This window comes from Macrobrachium rosenbergii, chromosome 41 (genome assembly GCF_040412425.1).
Source record: "Macrobrachium rosenbergii isolate ZJJX-2024 chromosome 41, ASM4041242v1, whole genome shotgun sequence".
Classification (NCBI taxonomy): domain Eukaryota; kingdom Metazoa; phylum Arthropoda; class Malacostraca; order Decapoda; family Palaemonidae; genus Macrobrachium; species Macrobrachium rosenbergii.
Window position 1 is genome coordinate 59,639,827 of NC_089781.1, and position 20,270 is coordinate 59,660,096.

At 42.1% G+C, this 20,270-nt stretch overlaps 1 protein-coding gene across 2 annotated transcripts in view; it reads right to left on the reverse strand.

Moving 5' to 3' along the window:
- The window catches only part of mRpS6 (mitochondrial ribosomal protein S6), a 43,482-nt gene that overhangs the window by 19,676 nt on the left and 3,536 nt on the right, over window positions 1-20,270 (reverse strand). The window contains exons 1-2 of one of the 2 annotated variants that reach the window (XM_067084409.1): window positions 16,136-16,291; window positions 6,165-6,304 (exon numbers count right to left, since the gene is read on the reverse strand). In XM_067084409.1, the coding sequence (XP_066940510.1) occupies window positions 6,165-6,304; window positions 16,136-16,180 (185 nt within the window). In that variant the 5' untranslated portion in view covers window positions 16,181-16,291. Of the gene's footprint in view, window positions 1-6,164; window positions 6,305-16,135; window positions 16,292-20,270 lie in introns of those variants that run through there. The other variant, XM_067084410.1, reaches the window with a different exon arrangement.

The following is a 20,270-nucleotide window of genomic DNA, read 5'->3' on the forward strand; positions in this document are numbered from 1 at the left end:
GCAGTACCACAAATCAACAACCAGAATCACCATCACCCACCCACCATGACACGACAAACCACTACCCATCCAAAGAACTGGTGGGTACTCCAGGTACAAAGTACCCCCAAGCCCCCCAAAAAAACTTGACACCCTACATCAACGTGGAGACAGAAGAGAGACAGGATCTCTCCTATGCTTCTTCCCCCAATACCATGCCAGCCACTGCTAAAGGTCCAAGGGTACTGCAATTTTCAAAAACTGTCTCCACTTCTTTCAAATAATGAGATGTGAAGATTGACTTGCACCTCCGAAAGGTCGACTGAAGAATAGATGAGAGGGATAAATTGTGCTTGAAGGCAAGAGAGGTAGCCACTGCTCTAACTTCATGAGCTTAAACTTTAAACAAGGGAAAGAGTCTTCCTGAATCCAGGAATGCACTTCGGAGATCAGGTCTCTAATAAAGAACAAAAGGGCATTCTTTGAAAGGGGACGAGAAGGATTCTTGACAGAACACCAGAGGTTGCTAGCAGATCCTCTGATCTTCTCGGTCCTATGCAGTTAGTACCTCAGGGCTCTGACTGGGCAAAGATCCCTCTCTTCTTCATCCAGGCCCAGGATGTCCATTAAATTCTTTATACAGAAGGAGCTAGGCCAAGGCTTAAAAGGCTCCTCACTCTTGGCTAAGAACCCTAAGGTAAAAGAGCACACTGCATCCCCTTGGGAAAAGCCCACTCTCTTGTCGATCGCATGCAGCTCACTAACACGTTTGGCCATAGCCATGGCTACTAAAAAGAGGGTCTTCCGTGTAAGGTTCTTGAAGGAAGCAGAACTGAGTGGCTTGAAAGAGGGCTCATAAGCCACTTAGGGACAAGATCCAAGTTCCAAGACACTAAATCAGACTTCTTCTGCTTGGAAGTGTCGAAAGACTTAATGAGGTCATTAAGATCTTGGTTAGACAAAAGATCCATACCTCTGTGTTTAAACACCAAGGTAAGCATCATTCGGTATCCTTTGATGGTGGACGGGGAAAGACTTCTAGAGGTCCTCAGGTAAAGGACAAAGTCTGCAATCTGGGTTAAAGGTGTCTCAGAAGATGAAATGTGATGTCTGTTGCACCACTGACGAAACACTGTCCACTTTGACTGGTAGACGTTGCAAGTAGATTGTCGTCTGCACTTTGCAATAGCTTCTGCAGCTGCTCTTGAAAAACCTTTTGCTCTGACTAGTTTCCCGATAGTCTGAAGCCTATCAGAACGAGAATAGACAACCCTTGGTGCCATCTCCTGAAGTGAGGTTGTTTGAGTAACCAGTCTTTGGGGAAGCAGCCTCGGGAAGCCTACCAGAAGACGCAGAAAGTCCAGGAACATACAAATGTTGAAAAGATGACTGATTGGAAAAGAATATGGACAATGGAAAATGTGTATCAGCAAAATAAATCAGTGGTCTGCTATTTATGGTAATATTGTATGTTGTTTACAGAAAGTCTGTAGCATCTAAGCCTTGTATTAATACTTATGGTGACTGAAAAGGAGGAAAGAAATCTAATCAGAAAAGTGATCAAGTGGGAAATATGATGACTACAGGAGACGAAACCTTAGTTGTAAGTTATACATGCAAAGTAACAGGACATGACCAATCAGAAAGCCAGAAAAACATGGCAAAACTATATCGATGAAGACTTCCACCAAACAAGAATTCCTACAAAACATGAACACAACTTACCGGGGGGGGATTTAATAAGTATTCTAAAGTAAATTGTAGACAATGTACAGTCTAGGCAACACAACTGGGTAATGAAAAAACAACTGTATGCCTTATGTACTACTGTATACTATGTATACATAACAAAATAGACTTTAAATAAAATGCATATTACAGGGGGCTCTAGCAAATCTGAAGTGCAGAAGCGTCGCTGTTACAGGTGCATTACTGTTTAACTTGACTGTTAACTTGTTCATTGTTTTCATTTTCTTGGTGCTCTTGTAATTATACAGTATTCCTTATACAGATACATACATTACATACAATGTAATACTTTTGGATGTCTTGTGTTTGATGACAGTACTTACTGTACTTGATTATTATTGTATTTTTTCAGTATGCAAGGCTACTGTGACAAAGTTCTTGAATGACACATTTTGCATGGTAATATATTTTTTGGTTGTTTTTTGTTTAATATAAGCTTATCATAAAAAGACATTCATAATTCTTATTTATCATCAGACAGACTAACAGTTGATCCCCATTCAAGCACATCAATGCATGATGTTCTGTCCTTTTGCAATACTAGAAAATAAACTTAACTCTGACCCAGTGGTTGTCCCTCTACCAGTGCAGTTTAATATCTTGTCTTTGCATGATGAAGTGATGGCAAAGAAAATCAATCAATCAACTTTTTCTTTATAAACTGCACTGACTGATTGATTATGAATTTAGGTCTTAAAGACCAAGCACCAGAACCCATCAGGATTATTCAGTGTCATAATGAAGGTGAAATATATAAATTAATGATATGATTGATAATGAACAGGTGAATGATGACATACTAGTAAAATTCAGTGTTAAAACATGAATTTAAAAAATGAAGAGTGATATTAGATAGAACCAACAAAAATAAATATATATTAAACTTTCATTTTCAAAATATATAATTAGTATATAAAATAAATACAGTATGACTAAAGTCTTTATTAAATATACTAAGATCATATCTCATTAAAATAACCAGATTCTTTCAGATAACCCATAAAGTTATCTACCTCAAATGTCATCATTTAAAATTTCTAAAATAGTCTTCCCAGTTAGTAAGTACTTTGCCCTAAGGCGATTAAATTTAGGACAGTGCACCAGCATGTGCTCAACGGATAGCTGACCACCACAGTCAGCACAAACTGGGGCACTGGCTCCTCTAAAATATAGCTATGAGTGAAGCAGGTATGGCCAATTCTAAGCCATGTTAGGATGATCTTGATAAACAGAACACCAACTGTACAACAGTACCAGGTCTAACTGAAATCCCTTCAACCAAGGAGGAGCTGCAATGAAAAGGGAAGCAATACAGACATACTGCTGACACAAAAAACCAGTATACATACAGAAAGATAGATGCACATCCTTGAATGGTCAACCTTTATACCAAGTTTGATTAAAACACAGTTCTTTCAATTATGCAGGCATTCCAATGACAGGCAAACAAGACTGACTGAAAAATAATTGTAAAAAAGATCAGTGCACCCTGTCACTTGTGGTTAGTCCATTTGTGCTTCCTTTACTAGAATACTGTTCTTCAGTGTGGATGTCTGCTTTTGCCAGAGATAATACTGTTCTCCAGTGGGGATGTCTGCTTTTGCCAGAGATTATCTCTTTTAGATAGAGTGGTTTGTGGTTGTAGGTTTCTGTTTCCTAATTGTAGTTATGACTTGGAACATCAGCGGATGGTCTTTTGTTTGTCACTTTTTCATAAGCTGTATTTTAACAGAGATCTTTCACATTCACAACTGATACCTGACCCCCTTTACCTGCCAAGAACAACAAGATTCTCTGGACAGCACTACCAATATGCAGTAAATGTGCCTCGCTGTTGAACTTCTCAGTTCCAGAGGTCTTTTATTCCTCATACCTTTGGACTATGGAACAGCTTCCCTGAGGATGTCATGCAATTGGAACTTCAGAAGTTCAAGCAAAGATGCAATGCATTACTACCCTAATACTATTCTCTTTGCATTTTAACACATTTCTTTCTATTTATTTTTTCTTTTTTAATAAGTGAGATCTCTCCTATCTGTATTTCCCTTTACCTCCTCTTACTTCTTCCTTATGAAAACCATATTCTATGGAAGCTTGAATTCCAAGTCAATGGCCCCTATGGGCTTGTTCCATTTGAATAAGTTTCATCTTCAGAAGAAGAAGAAGAAGAAGAAGAAGAAGAAGAAAAAGAAGAAGAAGAAGAGGAAGAAGACCTTCTTTAATACAGGTTTTGTTAAACAAAATGGCAGTTTCAACAGCATTTATTTTATATAGTAAACGCTCAATTCGTCTTATCAATTGCTTTTCTTGCGCTGGAATGGTTGCAAGCAATTGACCGATATTCATATCCAGTGGTTTAGTGATGTGTAGGAGGTAGTTCTCGTGGGGTGTCGACTAGTTTCGCCCTTCTCGCTAGGGCATCACTCACGACAGGATCACAGGATGCAATGGCTGTAATGTGTGGATTTTTCATCTTTTATCCATGACTGTTGGTTTGTGGAGTTAGTCGCTTCATTTTCATGGCTATCCAGCCGTGATGTCATCGGAAAGGCGGCTCCTGATTGGCTGTCTTCTCCTCGATCTAAGCCTACTGCTGATCGGCGATGGTGCAATTTCTCGAGGAAGGCGGGTTAACCGATCACTCCCAAGGTGAAGGGCAGCACCTATGCCTTCCTCAGGTGTTGGAAGGCCGTCCTTGGATCGAGAGTTAAAGTCGTCCTCAACGTCAGGACGTCTTTGGGTCATAGGTGGGTGCGAGGGGCTATCTTGCAGGTCGTCCTCAGGGTGAGATCTCGCTAGGCAATCACCCTCGGTGCTCTGGAGGTCGTCCTCAAGGGGTGTAGGTTGGGATGTGGGTCTTGCCTGGTTGTCCCTTGGCTTTCCTGATGGCTGTAGGGAGAAGGAAGGTCTCCTGAGTCACATTAAGGCTCGATTTTTCCTTCCCTATGTGGAGCACCTCTTTGGGTCGTAGGTGGGTGCGAGGGGTGATCTAGCAGGTCGTCCTTGGGGTGAGATCTCACTAGGCGATCACCCTCGGTGCTCTGGAGGTCGTCCTCAAGAGGCGTAGGTTGGGATGCGGGTCTTGCCTGGTTGTCCTCGGCTTTCCTGACGGATCCTAGAGGCGCTCCACATAGGGAAGGAAAAACCGAGCCCTAATGTGACTCAGGAGACCTTCCTTCTCCCTACAGCCGTCAGGAAAGCCAAGGACAACCAGGCAAGACCCGCATCCCAACCTACACCCCTTGAGGATGACCTCCAGAGCACCGAGGGTGATCGCCTAGTGAGATCTCACCCCGAGGACGACCTGCAAGATTGTCACTTGCACCCACCTACGACCCAAAGACGCCTTGATGTCGAGGACGACTTTAACCCTCGCTCCAAGGACGGCCTTCCAACACTTGAGGAAGGCAGAGGTGCCGCCCTTCACCTTGGGAACAATCGGTTAACCCGCCTTCCTCGTGAAATTGCACCTCGCCGATCAGCAGTAGGCTTAGTTCGAGGAGAGGACAGCCAATCAGGAGCCGCCTTTCTGATGACGTCACGGCTGGATAGCCAATGAAAATGAAGCGACTAACTCCACAAACCAACAGACATGGATAAAAGACGAAAAACCCCCGCATTACAGCCATTGCATCCTGTGATCCTGTCCTGAATGATGCCCTAACAAGAAGGGCGAAACTAGTCAACACCCCACAAGAACTACCTCCTACACATCACTAAACCACCGGATATGAATATTGGTCAATTGCTTGCAACACCATTCCATGCCACCTGGTGGGAAACAGGTGATCACAGAGACAGCCCTAGCGGGTTAGCCAAGCATTATTTTGTTTTATTTTGAATGCCATTCGCACCTAATGGCGTGAAGATATAAGCTAACTTTAACAGTAGGTAAGATTCATTCCAAACGAACCAGTTGCAGTTTGCACACCAATCAGTAATCATGAAATCACAAGAAGACAAATATAACTGACAAACATACAAAAATTAAAAATTAAATGGGAAAAATCCTTCTGGTTGCTGGTAGCATCCTCAAAGATTTCTTACCCAAACCTATGACTTGCTTTAGCAAAAGTAATAGGGCATGTCTCCTAACAAAGAATGCTTAACTTACACAACTACCTACCAATCTTGATTGTCTTAAAAGCCCTGTTTGGTTTGGTTTTACTATTGCAAAGTTAACTGATATATTATTTGCACACACATATCTTCAGTAGTCATGAACTAATGATGCAGTTAGACAAATAAAGTGAGATACCATACCTCTAGAGAGTGAGTACCAAGCTAGTTGACAAAATCTTCACTTAAATTGCATCACTATTATAAGAGATTAAAAGGCTACTTAACCTCAGCAAATTATTCACTGAAGTTTCAACTTGACATAACAATACTGAAAATGGAAGAGAGTAACTTGGAACAAAAATGTTATAGTTTACCTTCCCTTTGTATGTATGCGACCATGTGCACTCATTCTGTATGGTAGCTCTTTATTTCCTAGATTTTCAATTTTGCGTAAGTATCCTCCTTGGTCAAGAATACTTTCTGATATTCTCTGTACAGCCTTAATGAGCCCAGCCTGTGAAAGAATTAGAAGACTTTTAGAACATCCTTCATGTTTTTCAATTACAAACCACTGCTTAACAAATTAACTTCTTCATGGGTCCCAGTGCTTAGTCAATAAATTTCACAATTTTTAAAAGTAAATTGTATTTTTCCTAACTATACAAACCTGAGGTCCTTTTCATTAGGAATTGCTTACGGCAAAGCTGGAAATGGCTGTTAAACTCTTGAACAAGGAGGCTAGGCCTAGGCAGTAACTACCGACAGGTAGGTGGGATTACCCACCTGCCCAGATGTAAACATTCCAGTTTACCTTTTGGACCAGGTTTCAGATTGAGGGGTGGCATGAGGCAGGCATAAAAATGTAATGAAAGGACCTCAGGTTTATATAGCTAAGAAAAATAAAATTCACTTTTAAAAATTGTGATTTGTTCCTACATGATATACAAACCATCGGTCCTTTACATTAGGAAGACTCACTGGTTGGAGAGAGGAATCTGAGTGAGTCTCTTGAACTGACTGGAGTTCTGTACACCTGGGCTACTCCTCCTGGTTGGGAGGAGGAGTACCGTGCTGCTGACATACTGATCGGAGTGTAAGAACTGCAAGATCAAATGTCAGATACCTGGACCTTTTCGAATGAGTGAGGAATCGTAACTCATATGAAAAAGGCTGGGAAGAATCAAAAGAGTCGGAGGCAGCAAGGAAAAGACCCAAAACAGGGTTTCCTTATTGCCCAAGTCTCCTTCCTCCCCTTACTAGAGGAAGGAGCGAGATTGCTTCTATGTTCTAGAACGAAAACTATAACGGGTGCTTGATGTGTAATCTTTCCGCATCAGACACCAGTTCCAGCAGGTGTTGGATCGAGTCTCATTCCCATCCCGAAGGAAGAGAAGTAGGAGGATGAGGAAGGAGGAGGAGGAGAGACCAGTCACTCTCGGAATCACTTCCAGAGCCAACACCTTACATGAGATGCTACCTGTACTCTTGAAGGATTTGGGTAAGAAAACACAACTTGTTGAGCAGCCACCATAGGACCAAGGAAAAAAGGTTCCAAGGGCCTGTGGCAAGACTGAAGGTAGATGACAAGTGTGGTCTATGAGACCACATCTTGCTTCCAGACCAACAGAAAATTCCAGGATGCAAGGGATGGACCAAGCCAATAACTTTGTGAGCTCTCGGGTGGATTGTACAGGTATCGTTGTCGCCAGCTGCAGAGTACATCCTTCAATCGCTTATGTGTTCTTAGACACTTCTTTCTTGGGAGAGAGATAGTACTAGCAAAAATGTTGAAGACATCCAGGTTAGGAATGTTGAGCCTTTTTGGAAAGTACCGCAGCTCCCTAACAGGACTAAGTAACGATTCATCTGGATCATCGATGCAAAGTCTAAGGAGGAGGGGATCAAGAAGGACTCGAACCTGGCAAAAGATGCTAACGGATTCAGAGTCGCTACAACATCCGAGAAGGGGTCAAGGTATTGATCCCCTTCTCCTGTTCGTCCATCTTCTACGCCAAGGCCGGAGCGAGACAAGAGATGGTCCTAAGAGGGCAGATCTCTGTCCAACAACTCTTGCAAAGGCACACACAGAGAATGACACAGGAACCCTAAACAAGAGCCACATGCCACCCAGGAACCTCAGTTCCCCAGGACAGCAAGACCAAAAGAAGTTTTTCATCACTAGCTAAATCTCAACTGAGTAGAAAAAGGCTACTTTCAGATGGAAGACTAGGTCGAAAGGGCCTAAGTTCTTCACGACTGAATTGGAGAGAAGCACCCTTCGGCAGAGACGACGAGGAAGTCTGCGACCTGCTGAAGAGCGACTCTGACCTGAGAAGAAGTTCCATCGACGACACCACCCAGCGAAGATAGATCCAGTCCCTGGAACAGAGCTTTAGAGGACCTCAAGAGATATTCAGCTATATCCGTTGCCGCACAGCGAGAAAGCCTATACTTGCAAGGGAAGCTGGAAAGTCTCTTAGTCCTGAAAAACACAGGGATGTACTGCCTGATGAACTGCTTCTTGTGTAGCTGCCACAGGAGGATGGGTCGGGGAGAACTCTTCTTGATGCTTCGGAAGCAGAGCTATCAGGTCGCGCAAAAGGCGAAGTCTTCCAGTATCCATCTATAACTCGATGTGAGCAATGCTTGTTGAACCCCTAGCAAAACAGATAAATATGAAGGGAAGACATAGTGTTTCCAATAAAAACAGCATGCCTCATTGTAGTGGCCCATGGGTCAGGTACAAAGGAGCAGGAAAGCTACAGACTTTTGTTGTGCCGGGAGGCAACTAGAAAGACAATAGGGATCCCTTAGTCGAGCAGTCTCCTAGTGAAGAAAAGAGTGGAGATCGCACTCTGTCCCGGTCACTCGAACCCAAGGCCGAGTTCACCTGCCAATACATCCCCTCTGGGAATGTATCTGGCTAACAGAACTATCGAGTGCGCTATAGGACACTCGAATACCTGCAATGTCAACAGATGAAACAGGAGGAAAAAACAATCCCCTCTTGTTTGTTGACGTATGCTAGTACTGTGGTGGCGTTGTTCAGCATAACCACTGAGTGTCGCAGGCCCCACCCTGAAATTCTTGAAAGGCCAAAAGGGTGTTGATGAGAAGGTACTTATTGTCTCAGTCACACACCTTACACACAACAGTCTTACAAGCGTGCGCCTATTCCTCGATTGGTGAATCCATGATTAGAAACATGATGCGAGGAGAATATGGAAGCTTATTCGAAAGTTCCTTGTCAGTCAAGCATTAGCCTAAATCTTTCCCCATCCTTGAAAGGGAAAGAAAGATGGAGGACTAGAAGCAGACCTCCTTCACTCTCCATGATTAGAATGAAGGCGAAGCTGACCCATGGGGAAGCTTCTGCAAGATGACAGGATAAGAAGACAATTACCTCTAGCTGAGCTGGCATTTCCCGAATCGGGAACACAGGAGAGGAGGCGGGACAGAAGTTTGATGAAAAGAATTGCCGAGATCCCAAGGGAAACAGATGCTTCTCCTCAAGGAATCCATTCCCAGGTCTCAGCAATGTCGCTGTCAGGTCCAGAGACTCAACAAGTATCACTTCATCCAGGCATCTGCAGTAGAACTTCTGTACGGTTGATACCTCTTTATCTCTTCCTTCTGACCCCCTTCTGTTATGGAAAAGAGGGTGGAAAGAGACACAAGCATGTGCACTTTCCCAGAAGGGAAGAAGCAGGCTGTATATTTCCACGATCTTCCACAGCCTGGGACTCCTTTAAGAGTCAAGGAGGGCTGGCTTGACCCTAAGCTCAAGCTGAGATGACGAAGACCAAGGATCTTGTCCATTGTCCAATGGACAAGGCAGTGCCCTGGCATGTTCCCTGACTACTGCGGTATCTGGCAAATCTCTGAAAGAGAAAGGCAGAACCTAGCAAAGGTCCGTTCCTAAGGGTCAAGCCAACTCAAGACTTAAGAAACTAGAGATCCGAATTAGGAGAAAGTCCTTCTTCTTAGAACCAGAACTGCCAACAGGTTACTGCCTGGTGTAGGAGGACCCACACCCGGACTAGACCAGTCTCCAGAAAGCAGTGTTCTCTCCAGGAATGGTTGCATCCAAGGAGAGAAAGCCTTAAAAAATGTGAAGGATTGTGGATCCATTAGGAGACTGCCTGGAGGATACCAGGATCACCGCCTCTTGTTGCGAAAGAGAATACCCTTCACAGCAAGGAGAAAGCAGAGAGAAACCCCAGTCCAGACAAAGCAGAGTCAGAACAACTTGCAGTCGGCAAGACCCTCGCCAAGGCAAGAAGAATCGTGCTCTGTCGAGGTGGGGGAGGAACTTGATGTCTCGATCTGAATGAACTCCTTGTCCGAAGAAAAGACATTCATCTGCTTGAGAAAGCTCTCACAAGTAAGGACCGCGGCAGCCCAATCAAAACTCTTGGCCCCTTCGAGAACTGCAAGGGTTACGAGCGACGAAGATTATTCAAAGGGTGAGCCGCAGTCCTGTCCTGGAGGTCCTTGTGCTGACAAATCAGCGTGAAGTTCTCAGAGAAACGAGGGTGATCGCAACTTGAAGAGGAAGACCCTCGATGCTTCCGAAGCATGAAACTCCCTGGCATTCTGGCAGCTGAACTCCAAAGAAAGACAAATTCATCTGAGTTCTCTCTGTCTGTCTCGCACCTCTCAAAACAACCAAGAAGAAAAGAGAGCATGTGAGAAGAAAGAGCACCCCTACCTGTCCTGCCAAGAAGACCAGCAGGAGATGCAGACTGTTAGTGATAATCAACCAGAGGTGATGACTGCAGCACGAGAGAAGAAGAGCCCTTGTGCCGTGGCATAGTGCTTTCCTGGGAAGAGCAGAAAGTTCACTCGAAAGTGTCAAGAACCCAATTCAGAAGAACCGAGCAGGGCTGAGCCGAGCCACGCAGATCCGAGCCAATCACGCAAATGCAATCTGGACTGGGTTGAAGCAGTGGCCTGGGAGGCAAGCGGGGCGAGCAGAGCTGAGCTGAGTCAAGCCAGTCACACAAATGCAATCAGGGGCTGGGTAGGGCGAGCAAGCTGAGCTGAAGATGAGCGAGCTCAGCTGAGCCGAGCCGACTGCGTTCGGAAGCTGAGCAGGACGGAACTCATCCACCACGAACTAGCGCTGACTTCCCAGACTCTAAACTCCTTCAAGACCGAAGCCCCTCGAGAAGAAGGTTTAAAGGGGGATTCTGTGTCTGCTGTCCTCCATGCTAGAACCCTAAGACCCAAGACACGAGGATGGGATCCAGCCAAGCAACCGAAGCAGCTGGCGGGAAGTGTTGAGACATCTGGGTGTCTCAGCACCTTCTCTCATCCTGTGCCTCTCACCAGGTGAGTGCTTGTGATTCATACAATTCGAGCGCCTTACGAGATTCCCATATCTTGAAAGAACAATCATCGGGAGCGGCTCTTTTCAGCTTCCTAAGAAATCAAAAAGGGCAAGACACAGAACCAGTCTTAGACACACACTTCTAAGGACTGGCAACGAAGGCCACACACTCGCAGCTTCCGAAACCCTAGACCCCAGAGGAGAATGTGAATCAGTTCCCGTCCAAGGGTGGGAAGAGCCAACAAAAGAAAAATGCCTCCCTGGAGAGAGGCAATCCCTTAGAAGTCCCGCAGGACTCCTGAAAGGAACCTCTTCCCTGCTTCATCCTTCGGGCCAGCCCTAGGAGAGCTGTTGATCAGCTCAGTGGTCTGGTTAAACTAAGGTATATTTAACTTTTTTTCAGGCGTTCGAACTGTCGGGATCGAGACACCAGGTTGAGAACCTGACCAAGCACTAGTAAGCACTTCGGGGAGTAATTGTAGTGCTGGAAGGAAGAGCAGAGACACCTGGGTGCCTCGGCTCTTTCTCTCGCGATGCTCCTGAATTGTGACGGGGAGATTACTCTCAGTGCCACTTCAAGATACTCAATATTCCACAGAATTTCGAGCACTCAGAGTGGCTTGTGAACGAGCGCCTGAAGCAGCACTCGTCTTAGAGGCGGAACCAACTAGGACTGGTAACGGGAGCAAAAACAAGGTCTGCTCTCCCACGGCCCCCGAAACACAAAACCCAGGGGTATGCGAATTGATTCCCAAACCCAAAGGTTGGGAAGAGCTGACATGAGACCCACTGCCTCCTCGGAAGGAGACAGTCCCTAGACGTCCAATAAAGGACATCAAGGGGGAAAGAAGCAGCCTTCCTCTCCTTCGGCCGACGACCTATCCAGTTTCCTGGGACCCCCTAAAACCTCAAAGAGGAAGGGAAGAGGCAGCAGAAGACAAAGTCGAAGATAAGCAGATGAAGACAGCGGCTACCTCCCACAGGGCGACTTCCTTAGCTTCCACTCTGACATCCTCTACAGGATGGTGGACACGAAGCATAGAAACCTCCAGGCCAGCTAGGCAAGAACTCAACAGAAGCGACCCAAGACATGAACACCAAGGGTAGCAACAGGTGCAATCAGGAAAGCCAAGGCAGGAACTACGGGGGCAGTCCAGACAGCAGGGGGTACAGTAACAGCCAGGAATAGCAACAGGTGTGGTCAGGATAGCTGAGACAGGGGCTACGAGAGCGATCCGAATGGCAGAAGCTACAGAAACGTCATTAGTAGCGACAGGAGCGATCAGGACTGCTGCAGCAGGAGACCAGGAGGAGCTGCCCAGTGACTGGTCACCGAGGCAACAGGAGCAATCAAAACAGGAGGCACAGCAGGAGTAGACGGAACCACAGATACACCAGAGGTAGTACCATAGCATACATGAGAGCCAGCGAATGATAGCGATCGATCCACATCGACATGGCACAATGTTGTGACGTGGACCTACGCCATCCCAACAAGGAACAGGCAGTCCCCGGTTACTGGCGGACTCGGTTATCAGCAATCCAGTTTTATGGGGCATGTCTAGTGATGAAAATTGGCAATTTTCAACCCCGAAAATCATCGATTTCTGCTTGCTGGCGGCGATAATTGGGTATTGGCGCCAATACATACCTAGCAGAGGTGCTGACAACCAAAAATTGGCAATTTTTGGTGCTTTGTGGCGCCGATAAGCCCCAAAAATTGCCGAAAAAACCCCGCAAATCACTGATTTTTATTAACGGCAATTGTTGGTTATCATCACACCGTCAGAACGGAACTCACGCCAATAACCAGGACTGCCCGTACTATGATCAGTCCCGAAGCAATCACTGTATGAGCGTTGAGAACTCCTTCAGGCTAAGATATTCAAGACTGAGATATCTAGCCAACTACTGCTGTGCCTACGATGCTCACTGTCAACCTGAATGAAAAAAGCAAAGATGATCAGTAGAGGGAGACTCCTCTCGCTCCGAGGGGAACTGCCTTATGAAGCGAGAAGAGACCCCTGAGAGGAGGTCACCCGACCAACCCCCCCTTGCGATCTTCCCCTGACAAGCGAGCAACGAGGGCGAAGGAGAAAGATCTCTTCCAAAGGAGGGATCTCTCTCAAAGGAGAGACCCCTCCCGAAGGAGACACAAGAAGCTAAAGGGAGAGACAAGGAAGAAGGAGAGGCTACCAAGAGTGCCCCGTGGGAGCCATACTCGACAACGACGCCAGCAACCATCCTCCAAAGTTGCCTCCCGCACAGCACAGGCAGTGAAGAGCAACTCTATGCACAAGTAGAAAAGGGAAGGAGTCACGCCTTTGCACATGGAGGGCGTGAGCCCAATGAAGGGGAGCGAACTTGTTATGCCCCAGTCAATGAGAAGGGAGCAAAAAATTACGCCCCTGGTCGCCAATCCCAAGACAAAGATGCTCGGGAATGATGGCCTACACAAGGCTATCACAAATCATGGGTTTGTATATTAATAAATATCAAACACACGCAACATATACACAAAAATACAGAAGATCCACCGGGATAAATAAAGAGCTTAACGACAGTTAGGCAAAGAGATCCGAAAACACGTCTGCAACGCATAACAGCCGAAAGCAAACTGGGATGTTTACATCTGGGCAGGTGGGTATTCCTGCACCCTGTCGGTAGTTACTGCCTAACCACCTTGTCCAAGAGTTTAACAGCCGTTTCCAGCTTCGCCGTATGTAATTCCTAATGTAAAGGACTGATGGTTTGTATATTATGTAGGAACAAATGAATAGCCCTACATTGTTTATATGGCACATATGTTGAATATTGATTTTTTTCATATAGTCTGGCATTGGTTACCATGTAACCTACCAGTACATTCTTAGGCCTACTGTATATGTGCCCTTTCAGGAGTTTCAGTAAATTCTACATTTTTACATAACTGGTCTAAGCAAGAACCTATAAACCATCATCCTGATTTCATATTTTGGAGAAATGTGAATAATTATCAAGATGCTTTGTAGGTTATAACTAGCCTGGGCCTAGCTGTTTATTTCCCTTTAAGCTATTACTTAAGGCTGGACTTTTTATTTAGTGATCTTAAGTTTCTTTAACATGCTTAGTATGAAACTGATGCTGATATCTTTCAAAAATCTAGTTTTACTGAAATTTGTTCTAACAAATGTTGTTATCTACCATACTTACCAGCGTATAAGATGCATCCTCACGTAAGGCGCACCGCTATTTTACAAGGATATTATGTGGAAAAAACACAATTTTAGTATGTATCATCATGCATTATTGAAAATATTTTAGTGATTTTGTGGGGAAAATGTTTGAATCTCTGCATGAAATAAATATTGTGAGAGTATACTGGAATAAAGTATGAAAACATGTGTAAATTTACACTTACCTTTAAAGGAAACTAAATGAAATTTACCATAAATAAACAACGTTTGTGTATTAGCATGACAGGCCACCAGGTCAGCGCTATGATTTTGTTTACATCCACTTCATTACAAGTGGCTGACAGGCTAACTGCAGACGTATTGTAAGCAATTTTTCGTAAGGTTTGTCAATTTCGATAAAATATTCAAAACAAGCCAAAATATCAGTCTTTAATTACAAATTTACAAAAAATTGCTTACAATACGTTGGCAGTTAGCCTGTCAACCGTTTGCAATGAGTGGATGTAAACAAAATCATGGCACAGCCCTGTTAACGTATGGGTACCCCCTCTGGGCCAGTACTAAACACGGCGAAGGGACATTCCATCCCCCAGGTGCCAGTACTAAACATGGCAAAACGCATTTAACTCCCCCGTTGGTGAATGGCTCCCCTCATTTTTCCGCTCCAGAGGGCGTCTCCCCAACGTAAACATGTCTACTCCATTTCTGTGTTCTCCCCCACCCTAAACCCCAAATTTCCACAGTCCCCCTTTACTGTTGAGTAGAGTTAGGGGGCAAATAACAGTTGGCCGACAACAAACTAACTCACCGCCAGTATCAGAAGCCCTATAAGTGTAGAAAAAACCAGTTTCCAAGGTAAAAACAGGCAGGAGCTAGTACTCAGAATTACCAGAACTTTTGGTGAAAAGTGGGGTAATTCTAAGTATTAGCTCTGTGCCTGTTTTTACCTGGAAACTGGTTTTTTCTACACTTTTAGGGCTTCTGATACTGGCAGTGCATTTGTTTATTGTCGGCCAAATGGAATGTCCCTTCACCGTGTTTAGTACTGGCCCTGGGGGGGGTTACCCATACGTTAACAAGTTATTGCACTTGCCGGACAAGGTATGAACTGTTCCAAACAGACGTACCCGTGCTCTGTCATGTGAAGATCGCGCATTTGGAAACCCCTTATTGGATGGACTTCAGGGGTTAATTACAGGTTAATTACATTCGTGCGACAAAAATTGAAGGTAAATCCATAATTAGCAACCAAAAAACTGTAGAAAAAGTCAAGTTAGAAGGAAATAGCCGCTGCAGAGCTACTACTTAAGTGGTTTCCTTTACCCCGGGGGGTTCGGCACCCCCGCCTAAGTAACACGGCCTACTAGGTTAGGTTAGGTTAGGCTGCATTAGGTTAGTACGGTTCCTCTTGTAATAGATTTCCTTTGCCAGTCCCTTCTTGAACATATGGCTCCCTAATGACTCCCTAATCACTCGCACATGCGCGGAACCCTTCCACAGGCCTACAGTCCGTGCGGGGCTACTACTCAGAAATGCCTGACAATTGACCGGCAATAAACAACACCACCTCCATCAGCAAAACTAAAAGTATAGGAAAACTCAGCTTCCAATGTAATTCACCGTGCGGGGTTGCTCTAGAGTTTTATGGCCTCTTGAAATCTTGGCCAGGGCTAATATCTAGAGCACCTCTCGAGAGTGCCTGGGCTGGGGCATGTCAACCCAAGGGTTAGCCTTTCAAAACAAGAAAAAATTTTTGGTAAGGGCATGACACATACGTCCACTTCTAATCTATGCTGAAGTGGCCGACCTTTAAAAAAATGAAATTGTAAACTTTTACCTTCGGCATACTCCTGACTATCAGCGATAATTCGTATAACGGCATATTGGACAAGTTACAAAATGAAAACAACACGAAGTTCACGTTTCCTATATTATCCTCTTCAGACTCCCCATGAACACAGTTGCGGGCAAACTCCGTACTCGAATTTGGTGTCTAGCGTCATTAACCCAAAAGGATTTTCTAATTTTTACTTTCCGTTTTATATTCTTCTTTTAGATATTACTGATTCCACGGTATTTAATGTTTCTCTCACATGTAGGATTTTTTTATCTTAATGTCACCGTTATAGTTAATTTCCCTTAAAGAGTTCACAAATTGGTTTTCTTTTCACGGACTATCGCATCATAAGCAAAGAATCTGCATCACAAAATTCCTCTTCTACTTATCGTGTTTGCCACCTACATGCGACAGCAACCTTTGACATGTCAAGCCTGCCTCATTTGGCCCATCCTACTCCCATATCAGCCCGTAATCTGACAAAATGGCACGTAAAACCCCAGTCTGCGTGCATGACAAGGAAGGAAACTAGGCTGATGAAAAAGGGGCGAGCACATGATTTCAAAAATCCTAAATGGAAAAAAAAAGTTAACCATGAACATACGGCAATAGTGGAAACCAGCAAAGAAGTTATGCAAAAGCTAAATCTGAATACAAGACAAATCAAGAAAATTATGAAGATAGATGTGAATACCAAAATCAGACGAATGTATAACGATATGGGAAAAGAAGAGTTAGAAAGTAAAATGAGTTTATAGGTATAAAAGAAACTGAAAAGAGAAATTATAGAAGTACTGTACCATTATACGAGATATACTTTTGCAGCAGTAATATTATTAAAAGCAAGAACTTATTCACCAACATTGAAGATCATATACAGACATGTCGGTGAGAGCGTGAACTGCAGCTCTGTAAACATGAGGAGAAAATCCAGTTCATTTCTTATTACTTTTTTCTTGGAATATGAAAAAAGAGAGTGAAGCCGTTGAACTATAACAGACATATAAAGGCGATACAAATTAAATATCTGAAAAATCTCTACTAATTGTAAATTATATTAAAAACAAATAGTGTATACCATATATTGATAAAACGACAAAATTTAACGAAAGAGAGACATTCAAACTAGACAAACACCTTACGCGCAACTGGGATGCCGTTGCATAAGAACGCATCGATTCCGAAATTGAATAAAACCAGATTCTAGCAAGTAGGGGTGTATATCATTAAAAGTTCGCATGTTTTAAGAGCTTTCTTTAAAGAATAATTTGTTACTTACTTTTTAACCGAAATCGAACATTTATTTTAAGAACCCTCTTTAAGTGTAGGATAAACTAAGAATGTCAAATTTGCTCAACTATGCCCGCAAAATTTCTCTCTTCATTGTGGGTGTTTACAGGTAAATTTGACTAGACCCTTTTCCTCCTCTAGCACATCCATAGTTCATAGACTAGAATAATGATTTTATATCATTATTTACCGCCGTTGATAACAGTGTTATTATCAATTTTGTTAAATGATTTGCTAAAAGTATTTCATTTAATATAAAGTTCATTTCCTCGAGTTTACTAAAGAACATTTTTGAGAGAAAAGGAGTTACATAGAAGGCAATAACAGCAGATAAGAAACCAGCAAAAAAGTGTTCGGTCCTTAAAATTTTATACATTTCCGTCAACAGCCCCTAAAGATTTACTTTTTATTATTGTAAACTTTAAAGGATAATAGTTTTACTTCATGACAGTAAGTCCAGAAAAAAAGATAACAATAGCAAAATGTGGTGACTATTCGTTTTAAGAGACTTAATTTTACGAAAAATTTTACAAAAAAGACAAAATGATGAGTCGAATTTAGCTGATAGCAAATATTTCAGCAGGCTGCTATGAAAAAATATTCACCTAAAATAAGATGACAGAGATGTAAGAATGCTCTCATAACACGCAGCACTATGATTAATTGGATATTCGAATGATACTTTGTTTATTGCTGTTATACCAGATATTGAGCAGTAAAACAAAAACTAAAACTACGGTTCTCCATCTTAAAGTTTAGCGTTGGAAAGCCGCTAGTTATGATATTCTCTGATCGGTCATTAAAAACTTTTTTGTATTAGCAACTAGTGTTACTGTCATTTGAAATCTGGGTGTTCTTTGTATTATATTAGAAAGGAAGAAAACAAAAGCAAGTCAGCCAATTGTTTGCCATAAAAGATATTCCCAAAAACACGAGAGATATAAATGTCCATTGCACCATGCTACATATGATGGAGTAGCCTACCTTCCGAATGATCTTTATTTTATCTTTAACTATATAGTTATTGTATAGCGAATGATGAAAAAAGAAAATAATGATTTCGACAGGATAGTTTGAAGCTAGAGGTGAAAAATGCTTGAAATAATTTTCTTTGGTTATCTGTTATAATAGGAAATGGATTTTTCTGTCATTCCAAAGCTGCATAGTTCTGCTGTATTGTATTATGTTCGAAGAAGGAAAATCACAAAAATAAAATTTCAAACAACGAGCTGAAGTTTGCCAAAAGAGGAATATCTGTAATTTTTCTTTACAAGCTAATTGCCAAAAATAACGAATTTGAGATATATATATATATATATATATATATATATATATATATATATATATATATTCCATATATATATATACATATATATATATATATATATATATATATATATATATATATATATATATATATATATATATTCTTATGCTGTGGTTTTCATAATGCAGTAATCTTATTAACGTGTAATTATGTGTGTATTGTTGTATACTGTATGATCTTATGTTCAGATGCGCATATGCCATAGAGAGTTAGCGTAAGATAAATTGGTTACACTCTGTATGGTTTGTAGAAGGGGACGATAGGTGTATAGAGAGGAGGGACAGAGGCTGATTGTTCTGGACAGAGATTGGTTGTTAGTTAATATTCAAAACTGCTTAAGTAATGCATTCCATTGGGATGCGATCAAAACACTGTTGGGTGGAAAATTCCATTACGAAAGTTGCCTAACGTCATTCAGGAATTTTCTATGAAACGATGTTTTCCATTTTCTTATTATAATAACTAGAGATTCTCTTGTTCTGAAACTATGTAATAATAAGTATTATTATTAACTGTAATTCCACTTTGTCTCTAATTATCGTTTTTAAAGGGTTTTTTAAAATAAAGATCTCGTCTAGAACCTGTTCACGCATTCGACCCTCCCGTCTGTGTATGGACACCCATACAATTCTTACGAAGGAACGTCACTCTGAGACCAAAGTTGAAGGGGGTTGCGTTTCCCTCTCTCTCTCCCTCTCTCGCTCGCTCATTGAAGCTCGCTCTCGGACTTGAATGTCCTGTTTGTAATGCAATTGATATTTTGGTAGACGATGGTCGCTCATATCCTTTAACTGTTTAATTCCTTAGTAAATGTGTCTGAGTTATCTGAACAGTGTATTTTATTAAGTGTGTGTGTAACGGTGCCTGATTAAAAACACGAAGCAATTTGGTACCAAGGTATTGTAACATATATAATTATTGGTTTTTAGTGCACTAAAAATAATATTTACAGTGGTTATATGTAAAGACACTTGTTTCCTTTTTAATACTTTTTCATGTTATATGTTTTGTGCTTTGTCTTTTGAAGAATTATATAGTTATGTGGTGTGTTTGCTATTGCCTTAATTTTTGCTTTACATTTTTTGATATTTAATTTTTTTGCAGAGTATATTTCTGTGTCTTTTGTATCCACATGTTTACATGATTGATTTATTTGCCTTATTTTATTTAACATTTGGGAATTAAAATTTTGTTACTTAACATTTTAAATTTTACTTGAATAATTTTTTTATTAAATAATAAATTAATTTCTGATTTAATTTTGACTGATGATTAATTCAGATTTAATCCAATTTTGTTTTGTTTTCAAGTAATAATAATTTACCTGAGACTGTTAAATGTCATGTATAATCTTTGAATTTAGAAATAAATTTTTGTATTTAAAATATTATATCAGAGTTTCATTTACATCGACCCACCAGTAATTTTGATTTGACTTAGATATAGAGTGGTAAGTGAGATGTTTTCCTTCAAGTAATTGAAGTGAGCTCGAACCAGGAAATGAAATAAATAGAAATA